This window comes from Gorilla gorilla, chromosome 4 (genome assembly GCF_029281585.2).
Source record: "Gorilla gorilla gorilla isolate KB3781 chromosome 4, NHGRI_mGorGor1-v2.1_pri, whole genome shotgun sequence".
NCBI classification, from domain to species: Eukaryota; Metazoa; Chordata; class Mammalia; order Primates; family Hominidae; genus Gorilla; species Gorilla gorilla.
This window is the reverse complement of record NC_073228.2, coordinates 28,554,380-28,577,217: the sequence shown is the minus strand read 5'-3', so window position 1 is coordinate 28,577,217 and position 22,838 is coordinate 28,554,380. Positions and strand designations below refer to the sequence as shown.

Genomic DNA, 22,838 nt, shown 5'->3' with positions numbered 1-22,838 from the left:
GTTCTAGGACTCTGTTGGGATCATGTGTGATGTTTTCTGCTGAGCGACTGGCAGCCTGTGTCCTCGGGGGAAAGAGGGCAGGCGCTCCAAAAGCTCCTGCGCTCTGTGGCTCCCCCTCCCTCGCAGCCCCCCCGCCCCAAGCCCCAGGTGTGCCGGCCGCCCTGAGCCTCTCCAGCACCTCCCGGAGGCGCCTGCAAGACACCTAAGTTCCCCCTCTCCCTCCTCTCCCCCCCGCCACACCCCTACCCCCGGCAGGCGACGTCCCCGCCCCTCGACCATGGCCTGGTGAAGAAGCCGGCCAGGCCCGATCAGCCCCATCCCCGCCGCACGAGCGGCGCCTGCGGACAGCTCCTGGGGCCCCGGCCTTGTCACTCCGGAGGCGGGAGGCTCCGGGGGGTCGGGCTGGGAAGATCGAGGCGGAGGCCGCTAGGCTCCCAGGCCCCGGCCGAGGCTGCGCGGCCGCACGGTGGGCAGGCTCGGGTGTTCCGGCAAACTGCCGGGTCCCCATCTTCAAAAGAGAGGAAGCCCTTTCTCCAGCTTCCTCTGCGGGAGCCCGACCCAGCCCCAACCCGCCACCCCCGGGCTGCACCTCGGCCCCTCCCCGGCCCGCGCCGGGCCAGGAACCTCGGCCCGCGCCGCGGGGGACTTTGGAGCGGAGGAGGAAGCGCGGCGGGGCGGGGGCGGGGGTGTGTCGGGTTTTATAACCCGCAGGGCGGCCGCGGCGCAGGAGAGGGGGCAGCGCCGAGCACCGCGCACCGCGTCATGGGGGCCGCCTCGGGCCGCCGGGGGCCGGGGCTGCTGCTGCCGCTGCCGCTGCTGTTGTTGCTGCCGCCGCAGCCCGCCCTGGCGCTGGACCCCGGGCTGCAGCCCGGCAACTTTTCTGCTGACGAGACCGGGGCGCAGCTCTTCGCGCAGAGCTACAACTCGAGCGCCGAACAGGTGCTGTTCCAGAGCGTGGCCGCCAGCTGGGCGCACGACACCAACATCACCGCGGAGAATGCACGGCGCCAGGTGGGCGCCCGGGCCCGGGCGGGGGCGGGGCGGGGCCGCGGCGGCCAATCACAGCACGCGGCCGGCTTGTGGGGCGGGCAGGCTGGCGCCCCCGACCCGAACCCCACCCCGACCCCCCACCCTCGCCCCGACAGTCAGCCGCGGGGCCCGAGCGCCGGGCTGCACGCACGGCCTGCGCTCCCTGCATGCACGAGTTGGATGGATGAGGCTGGCTGCTCCCAGGCCGCGCCCGCCTTCGCCGAAGGTGCTGGCCTTGGCTCTGGGGCCCCCGCGCTCTCGGGCAGCTGCCTTCTCACCTCCGGACGCTGTCGCTGTCACCGTCACCGCACTGCACTGTCCATCCACCCTCCACTCGCCCGGCCTCTTTTCTGGTCCCAATTTCTGCTCCACCATTCCCATGAGGCAGATTCCCTCCAGAAGGAGGAAGCGCGGCTTCCGCAAACTAAGGTCTCCCGCAGGGATCTCCCCAGGGCCCGGGCTCTGGAAGCCCTTGGCCTTCCTCCCCTCCCCCAGCACCGTGGCTTCTCCTCTATGGCGTGCATCTAAGCGGGGTCCTCCCTACACCCTCCCCGCCCTCCTGATGCCCAATAGGAGGAAGCAGCCCTGCTCAGCCAGGAGTTTGCGGAGGCCTGGGGCCAGAAGGCCAAGGAGCTGTATGAACCGATCTGGCAGAACTTCACGGACCCGCAGCTGCGCAGGATCATCGGAGCTGTGCGCACCCTGGGCTCTGCCAACCTGCCCCTGGCTAAGCGGCAGCAGGTGGGCTGAGGGCTGAGGCAGAGCTCGGGGGCGGCCTCCTAGTGCCCCATCGTGGGGGTCGGGGGAGAGCAGCCCGTCAGGGAGGGAGGGACCCTGGGATCCACATGGGCCCTGGCAGAAGGGAAAGCCCAGGTAAGCACAGAATGGCTTTCTGAGCATTGATTTTTCTTGGAGATGGGGTGGGGAGTTACTTTCTGTTAAAGGAAGCATTCTGGAGTAGGAAGCCAAATTCAAATACACTTCTCCCTAGGCTGGTTTATGAGCTTCTTTGGAAGAGTTGAGAAGGGCTGGGTGTGGTGGCTCAAGCCTGTAATCCCAGCACTTTGGGAGGCTGAGGTGGGCGCATCGCTTGAGCCCAGGAGTTCAAGACCAGCCTGGCCAACATGGCAAAACCTCGTCTTTACAAAAAAAAAAAAAAAGATACAAAAAAAAAAAAAAAAGCTGGGCTTGGTGGTGCGTGCACCTACAGTCCCAGCTACTCTTGAAACTGAGGGGGAAGGATCACCTGAGCCCAGGAGGTCAAGGCTACAGTGAGCTGTGATTGCACTACTGCACCCCAGCCTGCGTGACAGAGTGAGACCTCCCCCCAAATAAAAGAGAGAGAGAAAAGGTTGAGAAAGACTGGGAAGTCACCAAAGCCAGAGAATGGGAGGGATCTGCCCTCACTGCAGGGTGGTGCCAAGCTGGGACTTGAATCTGACCCTGACTTTCAGGACTCCTGTCCCCCACTCCACACAGGCTGCCTCCACTGGCAGGGGACTCGTGTGTTAGTGATCAGAAGTGCCCCGGTGCCACTGAGTGGCCTTGTCCAAGCTACATCCACTCTGTGGGCTCCTCCTCCTAGCAGCGAGGGGAGGGCAGATGTCCCAGGGGCTGGTCACTGGAGCATTCCTCCCCTCTGACTCCCCAGTACAACGCCCTGCTAAGCAACATGAGCAGGATCTACTCCACCACCAAGGTCTGCCTCCCCAACAAGACTGCCACCTGCTGGTCCCTGGACCCAGGTACGGCCCTTGCGGCTCCCCTCTCAGCGGTGCCCTAGTGCTCCCACATTGCCCTGCTGCACTCCGGACCATGCAGTTGTGTAGGGTCTGTGGAGACAGCAGGTAAACCCAAAGGTGTTGCCCTCCAACTGGGGCTGGACGGTGCAGATACCCCCATGCCCTGCTTCTCTTGGCAAGTGGACTTCCGGAATCTCCAGCTGCAGCCCCCACTTCTGTGTGTACCTCGGCTTCTCCCATCACCCCTAGGCCTTCCTCCTGGCTGCCTGGTTTCCCTTTTCGTGGGTCCTCTCATGTTCCCCAAGAGCCCTCAGGCCAGGGACCCCTCGTGGCTTCCCCTTAAACCCCGCTCCAGCCCCCTTTACGAGCAGCTTCGAGGAAGGCACTCCATCCAATAGGCCGCTAAGTGTCTGTCTGGGTTTTGGCCTTTGGGTGTCCCCTTGGTGTCGACCACCTTAGGTGGTCATGTCTCTGGGGCAGGGGCCCTGCCTGGGTGTTTCTGTAGCTCCCAGCCCCCTCCCACCAGGCCTGTAGGTGGCCCCTGGCTCTGGGGGCACCGTGATGTTCAGGAAGCTGGTGGGAGCAGTGAGGACTGGTGCAGGCTCTGGTGAAGGCCGTTGAAGACTTCAACGTGGAGGCCTCCTCACCGACCCTGCCTGCCTGTGTCTCAGATCTCACCAACATCCTGGCTTCCTCGCGAAGCTACGCCATGCTCCTGTTTGCCTGGGAGGGCTGGCACAACGCTGCGGGCATCCCGCTGAAACCGCTGTACAAGGATTTCACTGCCCTCAGCAATGAAGCCTACAAGCAGGACGGTGAGCAGGCCTCTCCCTGTCCAGGAACCACACCAGGTGTCCTCTCTCAGCCGTCTCCCCAGAGTCCCAGCCCAGAGTCAGGCAGAGCAGCTGGTATGACAATTCCAGCAGGCCCTGAGTTTCCCAGAAAGTGGAGGTGGGACCGGCCTGCACCCAGTGTGCCTGGACTTTGCTGCTGGCCTGCCCCACATGGCCATCCTGCTGTCACTCCTGGCCCTGGTGCTCCTCTTTGCCTCTGAGAACCTCCAGGATCTGTTTAGCTGGCTGTAGCTAATTAGAAATTGTAGAGTGGCAACCCCCAAGCCAATTTTCCAGCTAGCTGCAGATCCACGGGCCTCGAGCCAGTGGAAGAGCCGACTTACAGCTGAGAGGCTGAGGTCCGAGCCTTTGGCCTGAGCTACATACCTCACCCCCACGCCCCCAGGCTTCACAGACACCGGGGCCTACTGGCGCTCCTGGTACAACTCCCCCACCTTCGAGGACGATCTGGAACACCTCTACCAACAGCTAGAGCCCCTCTACCTGAACCTCCATGCCTTCGTCCGCCGCGCGCTGCATCGCCGATACGGGGACAGATACATCAACCTCAGGGGACCCATCCCTGCTCATCTGCTGGGTAAGGACCTGGCCTCGCCTCCACATGAGTCCCAGGGAAGTGTGGGTCCCGAGGTAGGGGTGGGGGATGTCCAGGGTAAGGGAAGGTGGGTTGTGACCATCACATCTCACATGTGTGGGGCATCATACTGTTTGCTTCACATGCAGGAGACCATTTGTGTTCCCACTTTATAGGTGGGGACCCTGAGGCTTAGGGTCGTGAGGGACTTAGTGGTCAGAGAGCTAGGGGCCAAACCAAAGGCTCTGGCCCTGGGTCCAGTGGGGGAGCCATCAGCCTAGTTCATGCCCAAGGAAACAAGCACTGTGGCCCTGCCTCAGGATTGAGTGGCTGGGACCTGGCACAGCCAGAAATGACAGTGGCAGCATCTTGCAGCCCCAGGACATGTGGCCCTCAGAGGAGTGTGGGTGGGACTGATGTGTGAGATTTCTGGCCCTAAGCCAGGCCTGCAGCCCTTGAGGGCCCCAGGGTGCAGGTGCCGGCCCCAGGGTGCCACTCAGCAATGCATGGAGAAGCAGGCACAGCCAGGCAGGGAGCCAAGCTGTCCCATTCCTTCCTCATCTAGGAGACATGTGGGCCCAGAGCTGGGAAAACATCTACGACATGGTGGTGCCTTTCCCAGACAAACCCAACCTCGATGTCACCAGTACTATGCTGCAGCAGGTAAGCTCTGGGCTCAAGCCTGGGGTGGCGCGCAAAAAGAGGGAGTCAAAGATGGGCACAGGGGTGGGAAGGTGTCGGGTACTGAGCAGCAGCCTGGTATGTCTGTAGGAGCAGTGAGCTGGGGTCGGCCCCCTCAGTGAGGTGCCAGCTCCTCCCTCCAGGCTCCACAGTGGCAGGATGAGAGCAGCAACACACTTTCACTCATCTGCTGTGGGCAGTGAGGGCCCTGCCTCTGGGAATGGTGGCCACAGAGCAGAGAAGCTTTCATGCACAGGGAGTTGACCCGAGAGGGGGATCCAGCCCTGTCCCCAGGCCAGCCAGAGTGGGCTCCCCCTGACCTGGCTCCACACCCCGCCTCCAGGGCTGGAACGCCACGCACATGTTCCGGGTGGCAGAGGAGTTCTTCACCTCCCTGGAGCTCTCCCCCATGCCTCCCGAGTTCTGGGAAGGGTCGATGCTGGAGAAGCCGGCCGACGGGCGGGAAGTGGTGTGCCACGCCTCGGCTTGGGACTTCTACAACAGGAAAGACTTCAGGTCCAGACATGGGAAGAGCACATTCTGGGGTTCCCCAGTTCTGGGGCCCGGGGAAAGGCAGGCAGCACAGGCACGGGGAAGCTGGTTCCCAGGCCTGCCTCTACCCTACCCCAGCGCTGGTTGGAGGCTGGGTCTGTTCCAGGGCTAGGGGGTGTAGGAGGCCTATTAGTCCACCTTCCCTGGCAGCTTTGACAAATAGTCACCTCTGTACCTTGGAATGGAGGAAGAAGGCCCAAGTGGTGGTGAGCCAGGGCAGGGTAAAGAATTTGCTTGTTTCTGCCAGGCACGGTGGTCACACCTGTAATCCCAGCACTTTGGGAGGCCGAGGCGTGTGGATCACCTGAGGTCAGGAGTTTGAGACCAGCCTGGCCAATATGGCGAAACCCCGTCTCTACTAAAAATACAAAAATAAATTAGCCAGGGGTGATGGCGGGTGCCTGTAATCCCAGCTACTCAGGAGGCTGAGGCAGGAGAATCTCTTGAACCCGGGAGGCGGAGGTTGCAGTGAGCTGAGATTGTGTCACTGCACTCCAGCCTGTGCAAAAGAGTGGGACGCTGTCTCAAAAAAAAAAAAGAAAAATAGAAATTGCTTGTTTCTACTGCGGCTTCATGCCCCAGGGCAGCTCCCTCCTCATTCCTGTCTTTCAGGTGCCAATCTGCCCTGTGCCCTGGCCCTGCCCTGTTCTGCCCGTCCGTCACTCTCACCCTCGCCCTCTCTACGCCCCAGGATCAAGCAGTGCACACGGATCACGATGGACCAGCTCTCCACAGTGCACCATGAGATGGGCCATATACAGTACTACCTGCAGTACAAGGATCTGCCCGTCTCCCTGCGTGGGGGGGCCAACCCCGGCTTCCATGAGGCCATTGGGGACGTGCTGGCGCTCTCGGTCTCCACTCCTGAACATCTGTACAAAATCGGCCTGCTGGACCATGTCACCAATGACACGGGTATGGGAGGGCTGAGAGGCCCCCACCCAGCCTCACCTAAACCCCGCTCCACCCCACAGCAGGACCTCACTTGCCCCACTCAGCTCTGCCCTTCTTTCTGCCTCCCGGCCCCAGGTCAGGCAGGGTTCGGGATCCTCCTAGAGCCTCACGGTGCACACTGCGCCCAGCTCAGCACACCTGGGGGTCCTCTTCCAAGCAGGGCCCAGGGTCTCGAGGGCCAGCCATACCTTCTCTGCATCTCCCTGGCCTCACTTCCTGCTGCCCCCCGAGCCCACACTCTTAGGGGACCCTCTTCTCCCTCTGACCTCTTCCCTCTCCTTTCATCTCATCTCCCAACAGAAAGTGACATCAATTACTTGCTAAAAATGGCACTGGAAAAAATTGCCTTCCTGCCCTTTGGCTACTTGGTGGACCAGTGGCGCTGGGGGGTCTTTAGTGGGCGTACCCCCCCTTCCCACTACAACTTCGACTGGTGGTATCTTCGGTGAGAGGAGGGATAGAAAAGCCTTCGCCCCAACTAGCCCTCCCCAGCCTCCTGGACAGCCAGGCGCCTCCTGCCCCAGCCAGTTCTAGCCTCTCCTCTCTAATGATGTCCCCCGCTGTGACCCACCGCCTTCTCCTTTCCTGCCTGAAACTCCCTCTTCCAGGAAGTCTTCCCCAGTTCCTCAGGATGGGGAAGGGTTGCCGGGTGGAAATGCCTTTTCTACAAAAGCTAAATCCATCTGTTTGCAACCTCTAGGCCCTAAGACAATTTAACCATCCTTTTCCAGAACCAAGTATCAGGGGATCTGTCCTCCTGTTACCCGAAACGAAACCCACTTTGATGCTGGAGCTAAGTTTCATGTTCCAAATGTGACACCATACATCAGGTATTAGCGCCCCACCCCACCCACCCCCAGTACTGTCACACCCTCAATCCACTTCTCCTCCTGTGATCCTAGCTGCCTCATCCCCAGGGCTTGTCCCCATGCTCCTCCAGACCTCAAAGGCCTGGAGTTAGAGTGGCCCACTCTCCTGAGCCTGTCTTGGGTCTCCCTTCTCCCCCAAGATAGCTTCTGGTCCAGCCTCTGCCCTGCAGGAAGCTGGATGGTGCCTGGGTAAGGAACCCCTGTTCCTGGCCCCCCATGATCTTCCCTGACTCCCACCCTGTGCCTGCAGGTACTTTGTGAGTTTTGTCCTGCAGTTCCAGTTCCATGAAGCCCTGTGCAAGGAGGCAGGCTATGAGGGCCCACTGCACCAGTGTGACATCTACCAGTCCACCAAGGCAGGGGCCAAGCTCCGGTGTGTGGTGGGAAGCCGGGGGAAGTGGGAGGCAGAGAGGAGCGGCTGGCAAAGGGTGTGGCAGGAGGTGTCTGGCTGCTCTGACGGGGTGGGGGGCACCAACCACAGAGCTGGACTGATGTGGATGCCTGTCTCCTCGCTATCTCGTCAAGTATTTATTGAGTGGGCCTTCTGGCTGGCATGGGGCGAGACAAATGCCCCCTGCCACCATCAGAGAGATCCCAGGCCCCAGGGTCTTATTGCCACAGTTTCTGCAGTCCATTGGGGGGCGGAAGTGGCCAGGGGCATGTGGGCCGGGGTCCAGGAGCAGACTCCAGCCTGAGTCCCCTGTGCCCGTGGTACCCACTCTGCCCACCAGGAAGGTGCTGCAGGCTGGCTCCTCCAGGCCCTGGCAGGAGGTGCTGAAGGACATGGTCGGCTTAGATGCCCTGGATGCCCAGCCGCTGCTCAAGTACTTCCAGCCAGTCACCCAGTGGCTGCAGGAGCAGAACCAGCAGAACGGCGAGGTCCTGGGCTGGCCCGAGTACCAGTGGCACCCGCCGTTGCCTGACAACTACCCGGAGGGCGTAGGTAAAGCCCTGAGTGAGGGTGGTGTGGGGCTAAGGTGGGTCCTCAACTCTGGGCTTGGCCCAGGCCCCAGGTTCCTGGTCAGCTCCTACCAGCTGAGCCCTGGTACCCTGTCCTGGAGGGCCAGGCAGCCCCCCAAGCTCATCAGCAGGGCCTGCGAGTGGCGACAGGCATGTCTTTCCCCCAGCATCCTAGAGAGGGTGTGCTCAGACCTGAGGGCCCCTCCCCTTCCAGAGGAAGCCAGACACAAGGCTCTGTGAGGTCACACTGCGGGCTCCGCTCTTATTGGCCAGGGGACGGTAGCTGCAGGACTCTGCTCTCCTGCGGCCATGGGCCAGGGTTGGGCTACTGCAGGACTTCCCAGCCTCCTCTTCCTGCTGCTCTGCTACGGGCACCCTCTGCTGGTCCCCAGCCAGGAGGCACCCCAACAGGTGACAGTCACCCATGGGACAAGCAGCCAGGCAACAACCAGCGGCCAGACAACCACCCACCAGGCGACGGCCCACCAGACATCAGCCCAGAGCCCAAGTGGGACCATGCAGGGGAGGGGCAGGGTGCCAGGGGTGGGAGAGGTGGGGCCGGGTAGGGACAGGGGCAGGGTACAAGGGAGTGGGAGAGGGATAATGGCTTCTGGTGAGACCACAAACCTGGAGAGGGGAGGCAGAGGTTTGTCTGTTTCCCTGCACTCTGTCCCACAGACCTGGTGACTGATGAGGCTGAGGCCAGCAAGTTTGTGGAGGAATATGACCGGACATCCCAGGTGGTGTGGAACGAGTATGCCGAGGCCAACTGGAACTACAACACCAACATCACCACAGAGACCAGCAAGATTCTGGTGGGAGCCACCTCCCAACCCCCAAACCTGAGCATGTGCACACACACAGAGATGCTGTCCTGCTCACCACAGAGTGGGGCTGCCACCACATTTTAAATTGAATATTTAAAACAATACTCAATTTTGGGCCGGGCGCGGTGGCTCACGCCTGTAATCCCAGCACTTTGGGAGGGGGAGGCGGGCGGATCACGAGGTCAGATCAAGACCATCCTGGCTAACACGGTGAAACCCCGTCTCTAGTAAAAATACAAAAATTAGCCGGGTATGGTGGCAGGCACCTGTAGTCCCAGTACTCAGGAGGCTGAGGCAGGAGAATGGCGTGAACCCGGGAGACGGAGCTTGCAGTGAGCCGAGATGGCACCACTGCACTCCAGCCTGGGCGACAAAGCGAGACTCCATCTAAAAAAAAAAAAAAAAAAAAAAAAAAAAACTCAATTTCAGATTTTGATGAACATTTACTCAATGCCTGAGCAATTCTTCTTTCCTTAAAAATCAGTCTCTGGGAGGCCTAGGTGGGAGAATCACTTGAAGCCAGGAGTTGGAGACTAGCCTGGGCAACATAGCAAGATCCCATCTCTATTCAAACAAACAAACAAAAATCAATCTCTAGTAACAGAATAATTTGTACATAAATAAGTGGTGCTCAAGTCGTTTTTTAAAAGATTGAAAGCCCCTGTTTGTCTCCTCTACAAAAGGGGCTACACTTCCTCTTTACCCTCATTCCCTGCCTGTTTGGCTGAGCACAAATTATGCCACTGAGCCACACACTGTTACTGTTGCTTGGCACTTTGATCTGTTGCCTCATCTTTTTCTCAACAGCCTTGCAAAATTGGTGAGCTTATTCCCATTTTACAGATGGGATTTGATATTAACTCTGAGGTTCAGAAAGGCCACAGAGCTAATACCAAGCTGGCTCCTTCCTAAGGGCCTTTAAGACACTTGGGGGTCTTCTCTTCTCTGCCCCTGCCTGGATATGTGTTGCTTGACCGCAGGCATCCAGGGAGGGTGAGTACTGCATCCAGGACGTTATCAGCGTCCAGCTTGCGGAGAGTCTTATAGGCAAAGGTTGCAACTTAATCCCACTGCCCCCTCACCACCACCTCCAGCCCTCAGCTCCCACTTGGGGCCTCCCACTCAGAGGCTGCTCTGGAGCTCCTGGGCCCTGTGACACCATCCCCCTGTGCCCTCAGCTGCAGAAGAACATGCAAATAGCCAACCACACCCTGAAGTACGGCACCCAGGCCAGGAGGTTTGATGTGAACCAGTTGCAGAACACCACTATCAAGCGGATCATAAAGAAGGTTCAGGACCTAGAACGGGCAGCGCTGCCTGCTCAGGAGCTGGAGGAGGTGTGTGGCTCGCAAGGTACAGGGAGAGGGGAATCCTGGGGCAGTGAGCCCAACATGGTCTGGCCTGGCCTTCACGCTGCTTCCTCTTCCTCGTTGTATCAAGTCATGGCATCTGCCATGCGATGTGCACCTCAGAACTGCTGAGAGGGCAGCGCTCCCCAGCTCCCTGGCTCCCCACCTGCCAGCCCATGGGGCCTGGGGGCAGTGCAGGCCCCAGAGAGACCAAGTGCAAAGGAGTACAGCTCATTGCCTCTCCTTCCTCCTGCAGTACAACAAGATCCTGTTGGATATGGAAACCACCTACAGCGTGGCCACTGTGTGCCACACGAATGGCAGCTGCCTGCAGCTCGAGCCAGGTGAGAGCTCATGTGCAGGCTGAGTGAGAGGCGAGGGCTGGGATTGGCATGGGGCCCGGGGGTGCTGGGTGAGAGCACAGAGTTGGGCTCCCCTCGCTCTTGGGGTCAGCGTGCCCAGGAAATGCCCTTTCTTGTTTTCCACGAGGGGGGCTTCTCTGCCCCACTGAGAGCCGGCACCTACTTCATACCATGCCCCGATCAGCTGCCCCTCCCTCAGAACCGCCCTCTGCTTAAGGGTGTCCACTCTCTCCTGTCCTCTCTGCACGCCGCCCCTCAGAGCAGCGGGATCTCAAAGTTGTATTTCATGGGCTTGGACTCCAAATGGGGGGAACTCGGGCACACTAGCTCCCCCCGGCCTCCTTTCGTGATCGTGCCCTTGACTTCCTCACCTTCTCTGTCTTTCCTGAGCCCCTCTCCCAGCATGTGACTGATAAAGAGATTGAGTCACACAGCCCCTGAAAGCGCCAGACTAGAACCTAAGCCTCTGATTCCTCTCACTTCCCTCCCCAACCCTGCCACTTCCTGCTGGATAGAAGTAGACAGCTCTTGACCGTCCTCTTTTCTCCCCACTGGCTGGTCCTTCTTACCCCAGCCCGTTTGAAAGAGCTCACCCCCGACACAAGGACCCGCACACAGATACCTCCCAGCTCCCTCTCAACCCACCCTTTCCAGGGTTGGAGAACTTGAGGCATAAACATTCTTCCATGAGGAATCTCCACCCAGAAATGGGTCTTTCTGGCCCCCAGCCCAGCTCCCACATTGGAACAATGACAAATAGAAGGGGAAATGGAAAATAAACAGGAGAAACGGTTTTCCCAGGACAGGGTTTGGCCTACAAGTTGTGGATGTGGGTACGCATGCCAAGTGTGAGGGGAGGCTGGCCGGGTGTGGTGGCTCATGCCTCTAATCCCAGCACTTTGGGAGGCCAAGGTGAGTAGATCACTTGAGGCCGGGAGTTTAAGACCAGCCTGGCCAACATGGTGAAACCCCATCTGTACTAAAAATACAAAAGTTAGCTGGGCGTGGTGGTAGATGCCTGTAGTCCCAGCTACTTGGGAGGCTGAGGCATGAGAATCGCTTGAGCCTAGCCTGGGCAATACAGCAAGACCCCGTCTCTATGAATAAAATACAAAAAATTAGTTGGATGTGGTGGTGCATGCCTGTAGTCCTAGCTGCTAGGGAGGCTGAGATGGAAGGATTGCTTGAGCCTGGGAGGTCAAGGCTGCAGTGAGCCGTGATGGCGCCACTGCACTCCGGCCTGGGTGACAGAGTGAGACCCTGTCTCAAAAAAAAAAAAAAAAAGAAGGAAAGGAGAGAGGCTCAAGCACGCCCCTCACAGGACTGCTGAGGCCCTGCAGGTGTCTGCAGCATGTGGCCCCAGGCCGGGGACTCTGTAAGCCACTGCTGGAGAGCCACTCCCATCCTTTCTCCCATTTCTCTAGACCTGCTGCCTATACAGTCACTTTTATGTGGTTTCGCCAATTTTATTCCAGCTCTGAAATTCTCTGAGCTCCCCTTACAAGCAGAGGTGAGCTAAGGGCTGGAGCTCAAGCCATTCAACCCCCTACCAGATCTGACGAATGTGATGGCCACATCCCGGAAATATGAAGACTTGTTATGGGCATGGGAGGGCTGGCGAGACAAGGCGGGGAGAGCCATCCTCCAGTTTTACCCGAAATACGTGGAACTCATCAACCAGGCTGCCCGGCTCAATGGTGAGTCCCTGCTGCCAACATCACTGGCACTTGGGTCCCTTCATTTTCCTCAAAGAGGTGCTGTGAAACCCCAAGCCTAGGGAAAGGTAGATCCCTGGAGGAGGCAGGTAATGAGGTGTTGGGAGAGCCTGGCTGTGTCCCCTCTGTAGGCTATGTAGACGCAGGGGACTCGTGGAGGTCTATGTACGAGACACCATCCCTGGAGCAAGACCTGGAGCGGCTCTTCCAGGAGCTGCAGCCGCTCTACCTGAACCTGCATGCCTACGTGCGCCGGGCCCTGCACCGTCACTACGGGGCCCAGCACATCAACCTGGAGGGGCCCATTCCTGCTCACCTGCTGGGTAAGGGCACATGTCGGGCCTTGAGGAGGGTAAAGACGGACCACAGTGTGAGTGAGGGTTGGGACAGGGCTGACTAGAGGGTAGGGAGCAGGCTGGGGACTGAGAGGCTCCAGCCCTGTGGGGGAAGGTTGCCCAGGCTGGAGGGGGGTGGGCACTGGGAGTGGGGAGCCCCCCACTTGCATCTGGTGCCACATTCACTGCAGATCTATGTTGGGCAAGTCACCATGGATGGGGGAAGAAGTTAATAATCTTGTCCAGGAGACCACGGCACCCATCACAACATTGTGTGATCTTAGAGGGCGAGGAAGAGGCTGTGAGTGGGAGCTGGGGAGGCTTTGCCAAGAGGTGGCCTGTGAGCAGGGCCTCGGAAGATGACAGGGTTTGACAGATGGGAAGTGGGGGATGAGAGGACAGACGCAGTGTTCAGGCCAAGGGAACTGGAACAAAGAAGAACCTGAGAATGTAAATCTACTTCAACCCTGGACCCTCCTTTGCCAAGGGCTGCAATCTCAGATGCCCTGAATGTGTGAAGTAGGCAGTGAGGACAGTAAGGGATGGTAGGGAGTAAGGCAAAGCAGAGGCTACTGATTCTCTGCCCCTGATGGGCTGTTAGGAACACTTTCCTGGAGCAGAGAGACCAGACAGGCCCTCAGACCATTTAGAAACTATAAGGGAGGCCCCAGAGGACGGCCTGGCTGTGGGTCTAGCTCCCACACAGGCTGGGAGTCCAGCCCTCTTCAGCCCCTCTCTGGTGAGACCAAAGAACATCTGGTGATGTCACAGTGGATTTCAGTTCACCAACTGGGAAACGCAGGCCCCGGGAAGAAAAGCAACATGCCCAGCGTGGCCTGGGAGCTGCGGCAGAGCTGGCCTTAGAACCCAGCCCCTGACAATTGGTAAAAGGGGAAAGGGGAGCAACCTAACACTGATGCGCTCTTTCTCTCTCTCTGGCTCTCTCCCTGGCTCTCTCCCTCTGCTCTCTCATGTTCTCTCCATCACTCATCGCTCTAACCCTCTCTCACTGGTTTGCACTTTAGACTTCATCTGATGTCAGCCGAAGCTTCACCTCACTTGGCTAGGAAAGAGCCTTGAGTCCAAATCTGTTTTTGAGCCTTCCATTCATCCTGAGTTTCTTCCTTTTCCTCTGTCGTGGAGAACTAGGCTCTTTTCTTACACTAAACTCAGAGGCATCAGCCTCTCCTGAAGGAGACGGCTGGTTCCTGTCAGAGTTGCTGAGCTGCAGACACCGACCTCAGGTGGTGCGGAGGGGACATGGCAGAGTGGCTGGTGAAGAGAGCAGCCTGCCAGCCTTTCAATCCCAGCCCTGCCACTTAGGAGCCGTGGGCCCCCAGCGGTGGGGGAGGGGGGTCACTTAACTCTCCAGCCTGTTTCCTTTACTAGCCAATGGGAATCGTGACAGTACCTGGGTGCAGACAGGATTGAAAGTGAATTCACACAATGTTCTTGGTGCAGAGCCAATAAGAGGTGACCACTGGGGTGTAGGTGTTCTGGGGACCTGTAATGTCCTCACATGTCAGCAGTTGCTAGTCACATTGGTCTCCACTGCACATGGACAGTGAAGACCACCTGGATTCCCTGATAACCAGCAAGGCCCCCACCTAGAGCCAGGCAGTAATGACCTACTGGGCTGGATGTGCACACCAAAGATGATGTGTGTCAGGTGCCTCAAAGCTTGCAAACAGTAGGTGCTCAAGAAATGCCACTATGATTAGCAGGACTGGGATCTGGAGCACTCTTCCTGCAGGAGGGCATTGAGCCTAAGTAACATTTGTCTTTCCTCTCTCTGCCATCCCCCACACTCGCCTCCAGGGAACATGTGGGCACAGACCTGGTCCAACATCTATGACTTGGTGGTGCCCTTCCCTTCAGCCCCCTCGATGGACGCCACAGAGGCCATGCTAAAGCAGGTCCGCACCGGCCCAGGGGCAGGGAGGCCCTGCTGGGATGGGAGGGGCCCTCTGATTCAGGAGTTCCCTCCAGTTTAGCCCTCCCCCGGGATCCCCACGGCAGCACGCAGTCTGTCCCCGGAACCCCCAGTTTGGGCAGAACTCCCTCTGCTTGCAGGGCTGGACACCCAGGAGGATGTTTAAGGAGGCTGATGATTTCTTCACCTCCCTGGGGCTGCTGCCTGTGCCTCCTGAGTTCTGGAACAAGTCGATGCTGGAGAAGCCAACCGACGGGCGGGAGGTGGTCTGCCACGCCTCGGCCTGGGACTTCTACAACGGCAAGGACTTCCGGTACATCCAGCTAGGGCTCAGGCCTCGTTCCTGAGCCCCACGGGCAAGGGAAATGAGCCAAGCAAAGGGTCCACTACTGTCCCCCAGCTGGAGCCAGCAGGGCAGGATGGGGACAGGGCCAGAGTTTGGGACTGAGTGTCTAGAGAGGCGTTGGCTTCTGGCAGGAAAACCCCATCCGCCTGATGGGGACTTCTGAAGCACGCAACAGCTCTGTCAGCCTGGCCGCTGGGAAGTGCTCAAGGTCCCAGTCCTGGGTTTGAGCATGGTAGGCTGCCCCGCCTCCCTCCTTGGGAGCAGCCCCTGCATGGAGCTGGCCTCTCCCTGGGGGCACATGCTGTGACACAGGGAGGCACACGAGGATGTTGGGGGCTCTGTACAGATCCACTCTCACCCCTGACAGGCTCAGAAGCTGCCTTCCTTGGAGGATGGCGTTTTAGTTACCTATTGCTGTGCAACCAAGCACCCCAGAGCTTAGCCTTACGAAACAACCAGTTGATTTTGCTTATGATTTTATGTGCCAGGAATTCAGGCAGTACACAGTGGAAATGGCCTTTCTCTACAGGGCTCCCTCTGTTGGGGGGCAGCTCTCACAGCCGGGATGGCTCAACGTGGGGCCATAGGTCCAGAGCCCCAGTTCTGGCTGTTGGTTGAGGTCCTCGGTTTTTCCCACATGGCAGATGCTGGGGCACATGTTCCCACTGGCCTCTTGGCTCACATGTTGGGTGCTTGGGGTGAGATGGCTTGGAACGGCTGGAGGTGGGTCAGGCATCTCTCCAGGCTAGCTCGGGCGCCCTCCCAGCGTGGCATCTGAGGTGGGCAGATTTATTACCTGGCAGCCAGCATCCCCCACAGCAACTACTGACGCAGCCAGTTCTCAAGGCTAGGTCCAAAACTGGCCCAGAGTCACTTCTGCCATGTTTTATTGGCTAGAACAAGTCACAAGTTCACCCAGATTCAAGAGAAGAGAAAAAAGTCCCTCCCACTTGGGAGAAGTGGCAAAGACCATCTGTCACAGCTGAAGAAGTGTCTCTTACAAGGAGAACAGACACGGGGAGCCTGAAACCAAACCCGATGGGATTCCCTGGGCTGTGCAGGCCCTTCCAGGCATGAGGACTCAGCCACAGGGCTGAGAGGAGACAGGATCTGGGGGATGAGAGCCTTTGTGGGGTCTTCCCTTTTATGGGGAGTCAGAGGAGAAGCTGGATAGACCCCAGCCTTGTGGCCAGGATGCTGGGCAGCTCTTCCTTCCCCCTCCCCGATGAGAATGACAGAAAAACAGGATTCACCTGAGCCAAAAGGCTTCCAGTTAGATCCAAGAGATAATTTCCCGCAGTTTGAATTGGTTTGCTAAACAACAAGGAAGGGCTGGGTGCGGTGGCTCACACCTGTAATCTCAGCACTTTGGGAAGCCGAGGCAGGAGGTCTGCTTGAGCTCAGGAGTTCGAGACCATCCTGGGCAACATAGCGAGACCCCATTTCATAAAAAATAAATAAGTAAATGAGAACAAGGAAGGACTGACGAGAGACGATGGAACCTTCTGGTTTGGGCAGCTCTGCAGCTGCCATTCATCCTGGCCATAAGAATTCTTGGGGTGAATAAGTTTGTCGCTGTTGGGCCGCATGAGATGCAGAATCGCCCACTCTCACCCCTGACAGAAACAGTTGTTTCCTTCAGGGAGCCTCCGTCTTGGGAGATAAAGCATGTGTACATGGGAACCCGCTGGCCACACATTCTCTAGAAAGTACACAATGTCCCAGTGCCTCTAGAGCAAGCACTTTGTACAGTCAGAAAGCAACAGGTGATGGGGGCTGGAGTCATTCAGGAAAATGGGAAGCAGAGGAATGGCCTGAACGGCCTGATGCTAGGGGCTTCTGCCCCTAGATTCCCTCTTAAGCACACTCAGTGGTTGCCCTTCCCCTCCCTCCCCACAGTGCTGTGTCCCCTGCATGCTGCAGTGCTGGGGTCTGCCCTGGGTGTAGCAAGCCCCACTGTTCCCTTATGCCCAGGGCTTCTCACTGTCTTCTCCCAACACCCTCTCCCCAACTCCACTATTCCTAGGATCAAGCAGTGCACCACCGTGAACTTGGAGGACCTGGTGGTGGCCCACCACGAAATGGGCCACATCCAGTATTTCATGCAGTACAAAGACTTACCTGTGGCCTTGAGGGAGGGTGCTAACCCCGGCTTCCATGAGGCCATTGGGGACGTGCTAGCCCTCTCAGTGTCTACGCCCAAGCACCTGCACAGTCTCAACCTGCTGAGCAGTGAGGGTGGCAGCGACGGTGAGAGAGAAGCGGGAGGCCTTGGTGGGCTGAGGACCAAGAAAGGGTGGTGAGCTTGGGAGGTGGGAAAGGGGCACTTAGTGGCCCATGGGCAGAGGTGTGGGGCAGAGCAATGGGAAGGAAGGGAGCCACCCAGACCATCCCAGGAGGCAGGTCACAGGGCCCAAAAGGTACAGCACCCCCACCCCTCCACAATCACAGGCACACCAGGGCCAAGCCGCTAGGATCCTGGGTCTGACAGCTGGGCTCCCTTCCCTTGCAGAGCATGACATCAACTTTCTGATGAAGATGGCCCTTGACAAGATCGCCTTTATCCCCTTCAGCTACCTCGTCGATCAGTGGCGCTGGAGGGTATTTGATGGAAGCATCACCAAGGAGAACTATAACCAGGAGTGGTGGAGCCTCAGGTTCTGGAACACTCCCACGGGATGTGGGCTGGGGGATCTCTGCGAGTGTCTGCATGTGCCTGGGTGTCTGGATGGGCCAGGGTAGGGGAGTGTGTGTGTGTGTGTACACTATTGTGTCTGTGCATATGATGTGTGTGTGTGTGTGTGTGTGTGTGTGATGGGGAAAACGGGGTGATTGTGCACAGAGGCCCAGCACGCAGGAGAATGGGGTGCCCAGTATAGCCCCAAGTGCAGGGACCCTCCTTCAAGTCAAAAATGCCACCCCCAGCCTGGTTCTCCCCAAACTCATCTTCCAACATATATTCCCACTCGACAGGCTGAAGTACCAGGGCCTCTGCCCCCCAGTGCCCAGGACTCAAGGTGACTTTGACCCAGGGGCCAAGTTCCACGTTCCTTCTAGCGTGCCTTACATCAGGTAACGGGAAAGGCAGGAGGGCGCATTGTGAGGGGCAGTACCCACAGCTTTGTGTTTCAACTGCGGCCACTGCCCGGTCCACAAGCTCTGCCAGTCAGGGCAGACCCGGGGGAGCCGGCCGCACGGTGCAGGTGCCTGGGCCCACTCACCCACTGCCAAGGCTGATGGGTTTTTTCTTGAACATTCTTTTGATGAGAGTCTGTACCATCCAAACAGTTGAACACAGAAACTCAACCTAATAATTGGCTAATGGTTACCAGACCTTGGTTAAGTAGTTAACATTAACCACGACTCATGGCTGGATCATGAGCTCTGCACTGTTTTGTTTTGCTTTTAAAACAAGACTGTGATTCTTTTACTATTATTGAACATTGTCTGCAATACAATTTGAATTGTATCTGGAAGCCCTTCTAGACACTAAAATGTAGGATTGGAGATCGGTTAAGGTGGGAGGCAGGGTTGCTGGGGCAAGTTACAGTCACAGGCTGGGGTCAGACAGAACTGGGTTCAAACCCCATCTCCATTACTGTTTCCTTGAGAAAATTCCTCAATTTCTGTGAGCTTCCATTTCCTGACCTGTGAACCCCATTTCACAGGATGCACAATGGCTAACTTCTTAGCATTCTGTCTCATCCACACCCTCCTCAGGGAGGGGTGGCCAGGACCCCACTATTCATCACTCTCTAGTGGAATGTAGCTGCACACTAGGTCTGCAGGTCACATGGCCACAGATGAGTGTGCCCAGTGCAGTCCCTCTCCTTCTGTGTGCCCCAGGAGAGCACTTGCTGAGGGCTAGCAAGGCTGTTTGTGATCCGGGAGGCTCCCTGGGAGGCTGGGGGCTAGAGAGACCTCAGGCTGGAGTTCCAGGTGCCCCCGGGCTACAGGTAGCCCAGGCCACCCCCAGAGGGCTGTGGCTGCCTCTGGCCCTGGCCTCCCGTGGTCCCTGGAAGCCCAGCAAGGGCAGGGCCCATGCCCACCTTGCCTCCTGGCACCTGGGATGATGCCAGCACATCATCAAGTGCTAATAACTGATTGTGGGATGGATGAAGTCTGTCCCCAGAGTCCAGGAAGAGGGCATCCCTGGAGCACCTCAGACAGGCCTCACCTAGACGGTGCTCCAGAGATGACACTTATGACAGGGCTCCCGCCTGCCTGCTGGAGTGGTCCCTGGGGTTCCCAGCTGGCGCTGGCTGTCACCCGGGAGCCAGCTGGTGTCATGGCTAGCTTCCCAGCTTAATGCAGACAATTCTCCAAACGGGTGGGCAAAGGAGACTTGGCTGCTCTAGAAAAACATTCCGTATTCTGGCCAGCAGCCTTCGCAAAGCACTTTTAGGAAAGACCAGGGAACTAGGTGGTACATGCTTGCACCCAGCATTCAAAGTGAGAGGCCTGTGCCAGTGGCTCAGGACATTTAAAACCTCTTCAGACTTTAAGCTGGGGAGAATCCTCCAGCCTTGACTGGCAGATTTCTACCAGGGAATTCGTGATGCTTTGGATAAGATCATGTAGGACTGGCTTCCCTGCCCAGACCACCCTACCAGATCCACACGGCCCATTTGGCCACACCTTGCCTCTACTTGCATATACCCCAGGGATGGAGACCTCACTGCCTCCAAAGCCACCTGCCAGATCTCTGAAGGGCTCTGCCCTGACCCCATGGAGCAGGCCCTCCTGAGTTGTGGAGGCAGCTCTGTGGGTGGGAGGCATCTACACAGGCACGGCTAGAAAGAGGCTCAGACAATGCTAAGAGCTGGGGTGGGGGAGCTCACCCTGATAGCTGTGGGCAGAGTTGGGGGGCCTTGGCTCTGCTGTACGCATGTGACTTAGTACACATCACATGTGATGTGCAGAAGGGCCTGGAGCCCAGTGGCACAAGGCCCTCAACCAACTCCACCCCGGGCCACGGCCTCGCTCTGCTCCAGGTACTTCGTCAGCTTCATCATCCAGTTCCAGTTCCACGAGGCACTGTGCCAGGCAGCTGGCCACACGGGCCCCCTGCACAAGTGTGACATCTACCAGTCCAAGGAGGCCGGGCAGCGCCTGGCGTGAGTGTCCTCCAGCCCTCCTTTGTTTCCATGCTCTGGCCTGCGCCCCTGGGCCTTGAGGGGTCCGGTCCGTCCACTGGAGCTTTTGTGGGAACACTTGCCATTTTGAGCCGGGAACTCCCACCTGCAGCGTGGGCCAGGCCTGATGTGCCATCTCCTTAGGCACCTGGAGCCCTGGGGCCCTGGGACAAGTTTCAGCTGGGAGTGGGTATGGAGAGTGGATGTCAGGTGGGGGCAAGAGGGGCCATGTCCTTCTGACTCTGCCTCCCTGTCTCATGCCTCCCCAGGACCGCCATGAAGCTGGGCTTCAGTAGGCCATGGCCAGAAGCCATGCAGCTGATCACGGGCCAGCCCAACATGAGCGCCTCGGCCATGCTGAGCTACTTCAAGCCGCTGCTGGACTGGCTCCGCACGGAGAACGAGCTGCATGGGGAGAAGCTGGGCTGGCCGCAGTACAACTGGACGCCAAACTCTGGTACCGCCACCCACCCCACCTCCAGCCCTGGGTCTTAACCCCCTCCCCAGGCTGGGCACGGCTGTGCGGCTGACCTCGGAGGCTGGCCCTGCCCCACACCCTTGCCCTGCCCTGCCCCACACCCTTGCCCTGCCCTGCCCTGCCCTGCCCATGCTGTCTCCTTGCTTCCCACTCAGCTCGCTCAGAAGGGCCCCTCCCAGACAGCGGCCGCGTCAGCTTCCTAGGCCTGGACCTGGATGCGCAGCAGGCCCGCGTGGGCCAGTGGCTGCTGCTTTTCCTGGGCATCGCCCTGCTGGTAGCCACCCTGGGCCTCAGCCAGCGGCTCTTCAGCATCCGCCACCGCAGCCTCCACCGGCACTCCCACGGGCCCCAGTTCGGCTCCGAGGTGGAGCTGAGACACTCCTGAGGTGACCCGGCTGGGTCGGCCCTGCCCAAGGGCCTCCCACCAGAGACTGGGATGGGAACACTGGTGGGCAGCTGAGGACACACCCCAGCCCACCCTGCTCCTCCTGCCCTGTCCCTGTCCCCCTCCCCTCCCAGTCCTCCAGACCACCAGCCGCCCCAGCCCCTTCTCCCAGCACACGGCTGCCTGACACTGAGCCCCACCTCTCCAAGTCTCTCTGTGAATACAATTAAAGGTCCTGCCCTCCCCATCTGAGTCTGTGTCCCTCACAGGGAAGCCAGGGACAGGGATAGGCTGCTTTCCTGCCTCCTGGCAGTCAAGTGGGTCCGTTACTAGGTTTGTTCCTCCATCCTCCTCCAGGAGCCAGGGAGGATCCCCAGAGCTCTGCCCCAGCACCTCCTGGCGCTGGCACCTGTCTTCCCTCCAGCCCAGGCAGCCGGCCACTGTCCTGCCACCGCAGGCAGCCCCTGTCTGGCCCAAGCACTGACCCACGCGGACTCTGGGAAGCAGACATCCTGGGCTGCTGGCCTCACATTTCCACTGGCAGTGGAGCCTTTCCCTGCTCCACAAATGGCCAGGTCCCCCCAGGGGAGGGCTTCCAGCTGTTATTGGCTGCCCCAGGGGGCAAGTACCTTGGAGGGCCTGCTTCAAGGAGGGTGCCCCCTGGAGGGCACACACCAGCCTAGTGCTTACCTTGGCTCCTGCCTGTACCAGCTCCATGACTCTCTGCTCGCGTGAACAGCCTTGGCTCTCAGACAGTCGTTCTAACACTGCCAGTGCAGAGGGGCCTCAGATGCTGGAGTGTGGCAGTGGCTGCACCTGCACAGGGATTAGCTGCCAGCAGCCACCCTGCTGGCGTCCCAGCACACACCTCCTCACTCCCCGCATTGGAGGGAGTGTCATTTTGAGGGACATTTTTATGACTTTTATGTGTATGTTTATGTAGAAATTTGGAAAATACAGAAAACTGTAAAGAAAATAAAAGCCCTTTATATCAACGTCAAGAGATAAGCCCTGTTGACGTTTTGGTGTACAACTTGCCGGACTTCTTCTCAGCACATGTGTATTTTAAATGGGATCACACCGTATTTACAGTCATACATCCTTTTATCACTTCACACAACTAGATCTGTTTTTCTGATATTTAAATGCCAGACTTCGAACTTGGCCAATAGAAGTTGGTCCATTTGCTGGGGCCAGGGGCTCCCCAGCCACCCCGGCCCCTCTGTCAAACCCTCAGCGCTGAGTCTCTTCTGGGCTTTGCTGATGCCTTCACCCTAGCTAGGTCCATCTCCCAATGTCTGTCCCCCTTAGTCCACAGCTTTTGCCCCCAATCCAGGTGCCGTGCGTGTCTCTGTGTGTCCGTGTCTGTGTGTGTGTTGTACACAGGCTTGGCTGTTACAGGCCCGTTCTGTAAGGCAGGATGTGGGGCTGAGGTATTTTAGGATTGAAAGCGGGTGGAAGTTTATGATTACATAGGACAATGGAATTTATAAACATGTCCTCTAAATAGTTCCAAGCCATCTACCACTGAAGACTTCTTGAATTATCCCCCCTTTTCCCAGCCTGTTTTGAAAGCTCTTTGTTTACCAGACAAAGGTCATCATCATATGACCCCCTTTGCTTTTTTTTTTTTTTTTTTTTTAAGACGGAGTCTCGCTCTTGTTGCCCAGGCTAGAGTGCAGTGGTGTGATCTCGGCTCATTGTAACCTCCACCTCCTGGCTTTCAAGCGATTCTCCCGCCTCAGCCTTCCGAGTAGC

General features: G+C 58.3%; 1 protein-coding gene across 3 annotated transcripts; it reads left to right on the top strand.

Moving 5' to 3' along the window:
- The first annotated feature begins 332 nt into the window (after positions 1-332).
- LOC101145787 (angiotensin-converting enzyme) lies at positions 333-22,081 on the top strand. Of its 3 annotated transcripts, XM_004041150.5 has the most exons (25): positions 333-1,011; positions 1,603-1,770; positions 2,681-2,774; positions 3,443-3,586; positions 4,011-4,202; positions 4,765-4,862; positions 5,224-5,396; positions 6,124-6,347; positions 6,687-6,831; positions 7,118-7,216; positions 7,506-7,628; positions 7,987-8,198; positions 8,894-9,030; positions 10,221-10,379; positions 10,648-10,735; positions 12,307-12,450; positions 12,600-12,791; positions 14,622-14,719; positions 14,877-15,049; positions 17,109-17,332; positions 17,595-17,739; positions 18,056-18,154; positions 20,077-20,199; positions 20,487-20,674; positions 20,851-22,081. In XM_004041150.5, the coding sequence occupies exons 1-25, from the start codon at positions 763-765 to the stop codon at positions 21,078-21,080; spliced, it is 3,921 nt and encodes a 1,306-aa protein (XP_004041198.4). In that variant the 5' UTR covers positions 333-762; the 3' UTR covers positions 21,081-22,081. The 3 variants fall into 3 exon arrangements, with proteins under 3 accessions (XP_004041198.4, XP_055242864.2, XP_004041197.1); XM_055386889.2 differs by lacking the exons at positions 2,681-2,774; positions 3,443-3,586; positions 5,224-5,396 and having other exon boundaries at positions 865-1,011; positions 6,045-6,347; XM_004041149.5 differs by lacking the exons at positions 333-1,011; positions 1,603-1,770; positions 2,681-2,774; ... (7 more) ...; positions 7,506-7,628; positions 7,987-8,198 and adding an exon at positions 8,428-8,723.
- The last annotated feature ends 757 nt before the right edge of the window (positions 22,082-22,838 follow it).

Excerpts from the sequence above, each read along its gene's own strand:
- LOC101145787 (XM_004041150.5), top strand. The coding sequence starts at position 763 with ATGGGGGCCGCCTCGGGCCGCCGGGGGCCGGGGCTGCTGCTGCCGCTG. Across the intron at positions 3,587-4,010 it reads TGAAGCCTACAAGCAGGACG|GCTTCACAGACACCGGGGCC; the intron begins GTGAGCAGGCCT and ends CCACGCCCCCAG. Across the intron at positions 12,451-12,599 it reads CCAGGCTGCCCGGCTCAATG|GCTATGTAGACGCAGGGGAC; the intron begins GTGAGTCCCTGC and ends TCCCCTCTGTAG.